Source organism: Pteronotus mesoamericanus, unplaced genomic scaffold, assembly GCF_021234165.1.
Source record: "Pteronotus mesoamericanus isolate MK-2021 breed Mesoamerican mustached bat unplaced genomic scaffold, CSHL_Meso_final scaffold_533, whole genome shotgun sequence".
NCBI classification, from domain to species: Eukaryota; Metazoa; Chordata; class Mammalia; order Chiroptera; family Mormoopidae; genus Pteronotus; species Pteronotus mesoamericanus.
Genome location: NW_026555320.1, coordinates 2,597,719 through 2,606,124, shown reverse-complemented (window position 1 = coordinate 2,606,124; position 8,406 = coordinate 2,597,719). Strand labels below are relative to the sequence as shown.

The window sequence follows — 8,406 nt, the reverse complement described above, 5'->3', positions numbered from 1 at the left end:
AAGAGGGTCTGGCTGGGCATGGGAAGCCTTGCATGGCCTGTGTGGGTGGTCATCGTGCCCTGAATGGGCACCTCAGAGTCCTGGGACCCACCTGAGAGCAGGGGACAGAGGTCATGCCCTCAGGGACCCCCTACTAAGGTGGCAGCGGAGCAGGATGACTAATCCACGTTGGTGAGGAGGCCCTGGCGGGCCTCCCTTGAGGGTACCGCAGGAGAGTCTGCCCACGGCCAGGATGCCACGACCCTGAGCGCGCTCATGAGACCATTTTACATGGTCAGAGATGGGGTTCATGACGGGACTTTGGACTCTCACTTCGCATCATGTGGTTTGGAGAGGCTGGACAAATATCCACTTTTGTACCACTGTCTTGGGCGCAGATGAACCCAAGGATTGCGTGTTGAAGATAAGCTTAAACAAGTAGCTTGTATATGAATCGGCTCCCCTGTGGTCCCGCCCAGTGCTGCCCAACAGAACTTGCCGCGGGGACGGCAACTCCTGTGTCCGTGTGTCCCGTGGCAGGACCACCAGACACATGTGCTCCTTGAGCACTTGAACAGTGACTGGTGCGAATGAAGAACTAAGTGTTTAATGTAATGTAAATTTAAATAGCCAGAGGTGGCTGCCCTGTTGGACTGCATGGGTCCAGCCAGGTGGGTTCTTTGGAAGTTAACCTGGGCTAAAAATGAGCGGTGACTTTTATTTTCTCTTGTCTGAAGAATCAGTCTGTCCCCAGAGGTGTGCATTTCAAAAGGGCTACTCCTGATACCCCAGATCTTGTCTTCAGGGGCCTAATCATAATTCCAAATATTTTACCCTCAACATATGTAAAACAGGCAGAGCATTTCTAAACCCACCGTTGAGGATTGCTTCAACTTAAAGACAAACTCTGAGAAGTAGATTAAGAGGTGAGAAGGATAGCAAAATGAGAAATCACTGTAATGGAACCTCAAACGATTGTATTTTTCTGTTCAACTCTTTAACAATGTAATTCAAATTAGTTATATACTACTTGAATGATTTTGGCATTTTATTTCATGGCAAGGTTATGCTATCTGTGGTCAAATGGAAACTATATCTGAAAAGGGGGAAAATGGGCGCTTTCATACCAATTGACTGTCTAGAACTTACGTAAATTTTATTTCAATAAAACCAGACTTTTGTGCAAAAATCTTGTCTTGGTGTTCATATAAGTAAATAAAAAGTACTGCATTGATACTCTTTCATGTTATGTAATACCCCACACAAATATATTATTGAATACAATGCTTGTAGAGATACTATTTAGTTTATTCATGTTAATAAAAAATACAGAAAGATTCTAAAGTAGAATATGCATCTTAATGAAAATACAGAGATCTGAAAATTCTGCACGAGGCATGTGTTAATGACCCAGCACGTTCTCCGTGCCTCACTGGTCACTGCGTGTCCGCCTGTTTGCGGGCTGCTGGGCCCTACTTGGTTCCTTACGTGCTTGTTCCGCCGACACATGCTTGTATCTCTTCAGTCCCACTATTATGTGTTAAGTCCCTGGAGTTTGCCTAGTACGGATGTGTGGACTGTACTCAAGTGTTTGAAAATGAGTAGCAAGTCTGAAGAAGTTATCCACACATTGCTCTAGTGTTCCCAGTAATTATCTCTGTGCTGAGATGTACGCATATTATGTCCGATACTTTCTTTGAAGGGTAAGCTTGCATCATAAAAATCACATTTTCTAGAAATGCAAATTGAAGACATTGAGATAATCACCTCACACCCATTGATAGAGCTATTATATATATATATGTGTATATATATATATATATATATTTTTTTTTTTTAAACAGAAACTGTTGGCAAGGACGTGGAGAATTGGAACCCTTGTGCACTGTCGGAGGGACTGTAAAAGGGTGCCTCTGTTATGGGAAACTGGTGGTATCCCCCAAAATTAAATATGCAAATACCGTGGGATTCAGCAATGTCACTTCTGAGTATGCAGGGTTGGGCAAAAGTAAGTTTTCAGTTGTGAGTATGTGAAGCATGGAGTTTATCCTTATATGATTATTTATTAATTATTGTATTATTTCCCATACAAACAACTGTAAACCTATTTTTGCCCCACCCTGTACATTGAAAAGAATTGAAAGCAGGGTCTCAAAGAGATAATTATACAGGTGTTCACAGCAGCACTGCTCACAAGCCCAGTGGTGGGGCTACCCGAGTTAGTTACTGATGGGTGAGTGAATAAGCAAAATGTGGTCTATACACACGACAGCCTTAAAAAAGGAAGGACATTCGGACACATGCGACAACATAGATGAACCTTGAGGACATTATGCTCAGTGAAGTAAGCCAGACACAGGAAGACAAATACCATGTAATTCAAGTATATGAAGTGTCTAAAGTAGTCAAAGGTATTGAGACAGAAAGAATGAGGGCAGTCAGCAGGGCCAGGGGGAGGGAGAACAGGTGAGTTGTTGAATGGATATAGACTTTCAGCTCTGAAAAATGGCAAGCGCTAGAGATGGTTGCAGAGGGGCGGCCAGGGCGGGGCGGGGGGTGGCCGCCCTGTGCTTGTGGGGGTGACCAGAGTTGATGGGGAGGGGCAGGTGATGGAGTGGGGGTGGGCGGGAGGGAAAAGAAGAATTTGTGGTAAACAACTATCACTTTAATTTTAGTCACATAAACTGAAGGAGGCATATTTCCCGGTAAAAATGATGTGAGAATGAGCCCTAAAATTATCCTCAGGAATCGGAACAGAAGCCTTTTTGAAAAGCTACTTGGCTTCAGAAATCGGGTGGGACCCCCTGCACAGAGGTGGTCCGCACTTGGTCCTGCAGAACAGGGGTCCCCCAATGTATTTAATCACGCAACCCCGTCAATGAAAAACTGAGCATACACTTCAAATGCATGTAGCTTTATTTCTTTATACAGTGTATCACTATATCATTCTGCAAATGTATTAACATATGTTATAAAACATGCAGCAAGAAATACCAAAGTGGAAGGAAGAATTAAATGGCATTTTAAGGCTTCTTCCACCCCCGCACAGCTGGTCCTGCCTCACCCCTCAGCGCCGAGCACCCTGCTATGGCGGGAACTGCCTTGGCAGTTCCAGCCCAGCGCTTCAGCCAGTAAGTGCCTCCGCACACTGGTGTCCTAGGGTCTGGTGAAATTTCCTGGTGAGAAGGCTCCGGGGTTTCCTGAGATTTCCAAATGGTGTTGTGAGCCATAGACCCTCAGTTCTCCAGAGAATGAATGAAATTTCAGCACTTTTTTAAAAAAAATAAGGTGAAGTTCACATTAACCCTTAAAATTTGCATTAAAGTAATCACTTTAGAGTGGACAATTCATTAGCATTTAGTGCATCCACAAGTTGTGCGACCACCCTCTCTCTCTCATTCCCGAACGTTTTTGTCATTACCCCCGACAAAAACAACCTGGGCAGATTAAGTAGTTGCTTCTACTTCCCCTCTGCTCCAGCTGCTGGTCGCCACCAATCTACTCCCTGTTTCTGGATTTACCTATTCTAAATATTTCACATTAATGGGATCATACAATATATGACTTTGTGGGTCTGACTTTTTAAACTTAGCACAATACTTTTGAAATTCACAGAGTGGTTTTAGAAAATAACGACAACCACACGACCGCAATTATGATTAGAATGACTAAACAGCAACAAATGCTTGAATTATAGCAACAAACATTTGAGCAGCAGGGCCTGCGATCCTGGACCAGGGGGGAATACGAATTCTCAGGTGAGTAGTCGTGGATGACCCTCTCCACCTGGTAGCTGGTGTTTACTCTGGGATTCCTAGCCAGTGGGGGCTCAGGAACCCATGGGGTGGGAAGTACCTTTCCTTTCTTCACCCTGGTGTTCCCTGTCGCTGTGTCCCCTGTGGTGTTACTCCTTGGAGGAGGAGGCAGCTTATAGAGGGGTACCCTGGCGTTAGGTGAGCTTATTGTGGGAAGTGATGGGGACATGGGGGGCGGTTTGGCTGGATCTAACCTACTCTGAACGCAAAAGCCCTGCAGACACGCCTCGCAGTTGTTCACGTCATGGGGCCCTTCGAGAGAGCTGTCCTTGATGGTAGGGATCTCCTCCATGGACTTAAATCCTTCTCGATAGCAGTTCTTGAGAATTCGGAGCACCAGGTTGTTCAGGATTCTTGACACGTTCTCTTCCGTGAACTCAGGCACCTCAAATGTAGGCCGAGAGCACTTCTTACATCTCTGAGTGAAGACCCTCATCTTCACCTGGCCCTTGGATTCTATCTTATTCCAGTGCATGTGGAAAAGGACCTGAACTTGGGCGGAGGCCCAGCTGTGAGAGCATGAGGAGCACTTGAACCTGTGGAGACAGAAAACAAGACCCTCAGCTTGGCTCAACCTGGCCAAATGGTGGGCTGTGCCAGAGGAAAGAAGGGGGCACCGCCATCACAGAGCCACGGCTGGGCAGGGGTCATGGGTCAGTGGGGGAAGAAATTACCGAGTCCCTTGTTCTTATCTCCACTGTGCCACTCATGAATGGCATGAGTGCCCTTACAAAAGAGACCTCACAGAGCTCCCTGGATCCTTCTGCCGTGTGAGGATAAACCAGAAGCCTGCGACTCACAAGCGGGCCCTTGCCTGCCCGGCTGGCACCCTGATGTTGGACTTCCAGCCTCCAGGACTCCGAGCAAAAATTTTCTGTTGTTTATAAGCTGCTGGGTCTCTGTTTTTAAATATTTATGTATTTATGTATGTATGTATGTATGTATGTATGTATGTATTTTTACATTTTTATAGCTGCTCCCTAAGACGAAGACGTTGAGGCGTGGAACTCCAGGGCAGGGAGGCACCCTAAAAGCTCCAGGGTCCTAGGGAAAAGTACTGCTTTGCTCTCAGTCGCCCAGGGTCGCCGAATCTGCACCACGTCCAGCTCTCTTTTTTTGCCTCCCTCCAACCCAATTCATCGCTCCAAGTGGCCCGAAACACTTCATACTCTTCATGCCTTGGTCTCGAACAGGGTACAAAAGAACGGCCCTTTATCCCAGCAAGGAGGAAGGCATTTTTCTGAGCTAAGGCAGCTGGACAAATACCTGTCAGAACAGAGGGAGGGAGGGAAGAGGGCAGGGAAGCACATGGCAGCACCAGGAAAGGAATTATGGGAAAGGAGAGGGCTGCTCCATGGCGGGGACTATAGTGCTCACCAAGTTATCCTCGCCCTCCCTCCCGTTCCCCAGCCACCCCTCCCCCGCAGTGAGGCTGGGGTGATGTGAGCAGGTGGCTGATGGGATGTGGCTGAAGTGGTAGACGATGCCCCCTGACCTGGCACTGACGCCCTTGAAGGACCCCCTAGCTCTCTCCTCCTGCGCCTCGGTGGACTTGGGGCCACGTGTTACGTTACATCACTGATATTTCAGGGCTTGTTTGTCGCAGCAGCCACGCCCAGCCTTGGCCTGCCTTGAGGCAGGAGCCCCTGGAGCCTGGGATGGTCAATCAAAGGGGGCTGGGTAGGAGTCAGTCAAGGCTTCCCTTCTGTATTTTTTTAAAAGACTATGTATTTATTTTTAAAGTGGGGAAGGGTGGGAGAAAGGGAAGGAAACATCAGTGTGCAAGAGAAACAGCGACCAGTTGCCTCTGGCACACCCCCAACCAGGGACCTGGCCCGAAACTCAGGCGTGTGCTTTGATAGGGAATCGAACGAGTGACCTTTTGGTTTTTGGGATCATGTCTGTCCCACTGAGCCACACTGACTGGGGTTCCCTTCTGTATCTTGATTCTAGTCTCACCTCATGGGGTGAGCGTGAGGATGAAATGGAGCGAAGATGCCCGGCAGCTCTGACCCCCGCGGGCCAGAGGACCTTCCTGGGGCCAGGGGAGCTGCAGCCCCCGCCCCCTCTGGGCCCTGCTGCTCCGCGGGGCTGTCAGCCCAGAGTTCAAAGTCCTCAAAAAACAAAATGGAACAAACAGAAAAAGAGTGGAGACTTTGCTCAGCTGCTTCTGACGCCAGCGGCTGGCCTGGGAAAACAGCAGAGAGCTCTGTTTCCTCTTTTCAGACCCTCTTCCAGGAGGGGGCAGTGGGCAGGCAACCAGCCCCGGAGCCCCTTCCTCCATGCAGGTGGGCAACCCCCATCCCGCGGGTTCTGACCTCGCACCTGGGAAAGAGAGGGCGAGACTTTGGATGGTCTTCCGAGGGCCCTGTTTTTCTGACGGTTCCATTAGCTCAGAGTAGAGAGGAGCAGGAGGGCTGCGTGTGGCTCGGCCCCCGCGCCCACCGCCTCCTCCCCCAGTGGGTCTCCTCGGCACACGGGGCCCTTCTCTCGTGGGCTCTGCGGTGGACCCCAGGTCCCAGAGGCAGGGAGCCTGTGCTCCACGCCCCGCTCCCCCGGCTCCCCTGGACCTCATGGCTCTTGGCCCTCGCCTCTCACAGCCCCATTTCTCTGTATCTCAGGCCTTTGCCCACGCCAGTGCCCGATCCTGGATTATTGCAGGGGTTCGTGTAATAAGAAAACAATCTTCAATGAAGCTAAAGCTTCTTGGGCGATGGGCCCCTTTCTTCCTGGAATCTTCCGTTTGCCAGCAAGCATGAATGGAATAAGAAAAGTAAGCGGCATACACAGTAAGAAATGAGGGAGAATTTTCTGGAATATGTACCATCCCCTCCCCCGCTCACCTGGCAAAGGCCCACTGCTGGTACTGCGACCACCCCGGCTGCGGGATGTTGGGAACGCAGCTACTGTCTAGTGTCAGGGTCCATGGGTGCCACGGCTTCACCTCCTGAATTAACTCCTGAAACACGTTCTGCCACGCCTTCATGTTCAGACCCGTGGCTGCCGGCATGGTAGGCTGGGGGCGTCAGGGTCTCTGGGCTCTGGCAGATGTCTAGCAGCCCTGGAGGGTTCCCACTTTAGAGAGCCCGGGCTCACACCCGCTCCCCTTTATGTACCTGGACGGGGCTGTGGACCAAGTCTTTGTCCCACGGACAAAGGTCAGTTGAGTCTGGCTCCACGGTCAGAGAACAGCACGGGGTTCCACAGGGAAGACATGGAATGCATGGTTCTAGTCATCAACATATCACCCCAGGAGCACTCCAGACCCCAGGTCAGGAGGACGGATCTCAGCCCGGCTCTGCTGTTACCTCCCCTCAGCCTGGGAGCCGGTTTCCACCCCCGAAGCCCTGGGCGCGGCGGAGGCGGACGGAGGCAGCCCGCGCTGCTCCTTCCAGTTCTCACATCTGAAACCCTTACCCACTGGGCTGCTGTGACCCTGAGGCGGGGGAGACGTGCAAAGCAGGGCGGCCACGGGGCCCTCCCCTGAGCCCTGCACCCTGCTCTCAGCTCCTTACATCCCCTCTCATGCCCAGTCTCTGAGGGATGGTATTTTGCAGACTCTGAGCTGCCCAGGGCGACTCCCAAGCCCCATCTTCTACCCATTAGAGACAGAAGCTGGTGCAGTCCCTGTGCCCAGATGTGGCTACAAGGTCCCTGCCTGGCTGAGAGGCCACTGGCTTCACCCCAAAGTGCTCCACCATCCCCCACCCTGTCAAGGAAAAGTTCAAGGAGGAGGAAGAGAGGAGCAGCAGACACACAGCCCAGGGAGGGTGGACAGGACCCCGGGTGCCACATCCCACGGCCCCAGCCTCAGACCGCCCGGCCCTGGCCCGCGTGATGACTCCTTCCTGGGGAAAGACCCACGCTCTCCGGGCCATCGGCCTGGCAGCCCCTCTGCGCTTGGGCCACACAACGGCCTGCGTCCTGGCCTCCCGGGCCCTGGTGCTGCCCCGGCTGCTCCCCACACTGTGGCCCGGCCTGTCTAGTGCTGCTCGGCATGGCTTTTGACCCCTCCCAGGCCACCCGTGCTAGAACATGCAGGGGAGCAGCAGAGAGGGGAGGCGTGTCGAGGACCGGCAGGGCTCTGGTTTAGGGCACAGGGGTGGATACCGGTTTGCGGGGGGGTGAGCTTTGCCGGGCTGGGGCTGGTAGAAGGGATGGGCTGGGGCACGTCCCTCCGCGCTCACGATCTAACCCAGGGGCCGCTCTCCTTGGAACAGGGTCAGGGCTCCGCTGGGCCCCGCCGTCACCTTCAGGAGGCCGTTTCTGAAAGCCTGGGACATGCCCAGGGAGGCTGACAGTCGGAGTCGCCTGACACACATGTCCCCACTGAGACGGAACAAGACAGCGTCTGCCTTCTTGTTTCACCTCTCACACTGTACACAACAGTCTGTTTCCTGGTCTGTTTGTGCCATGGTTTTGAATTTTGTGCTTTTTGTTGGTGATTCCGTTGTTTGAAGTGGCCCCCGAAACAGGGCTGAGGTGCTGCCTCGTTTCCCTAAGCCCGGGAAGGCAATGGTTCGTTGCTTCTGGAGGAAATAGAGTTAGGTCCCTGCTGGCCCCTGGTAACAGCATTTTTATGAACTGACCAAAATATAACCTTCTGTTTCTG

General features: G+C 51.6%; 1 protein-coding gene across 1 annotated transcript; it reads right to left on the bottom strand.

Moving 5' to 3' along the window:
- Positions 1–2,897: 2,897 nt before the first annotated feature.
- RTP3 (receptor transporter protein 3) lies at positions 2,898–6,893 on the bottom strand. The gene is made up of 2 exons (XM_054594813.1): positions 6,638–6,893; positions 2,898–4,330 (listed from the first exon to the last, which is right to left on the bottom strand). Exons 1-2 carry the CDS (start codon positions 6,802–6,804, stop codon positions 3,589–3,591), a joined length of 909 nt encoding a protein of 302 aa, XP_054450788.1. The 5' UTR covers positions 6,805–6,893; the 3' UTR covers positions 2,898–3,588.
- Positions 6,894–8,406: the final 1,513 nt, after the last annotated feature.

What these genes read in the sequence shown, in the direction of transcription:
- RTP3 (XM_054594813.1), bottom strand. Translation starts at nt 6,804, where the DNA reads ATGCCGGCAGCCACGGGTCTGAACATGAAGGCGTGGCAGAACGTGTTT. An exon ending in CAGCAGTGGGCCTTTGCCAG is followed by an intron (nt 4,331 to 6,637) that starts GTGAGCGGGGGA and finishes CTGTCTCCACAG; the next exon opens with GTTCAAGTGCTCCTCATGCT.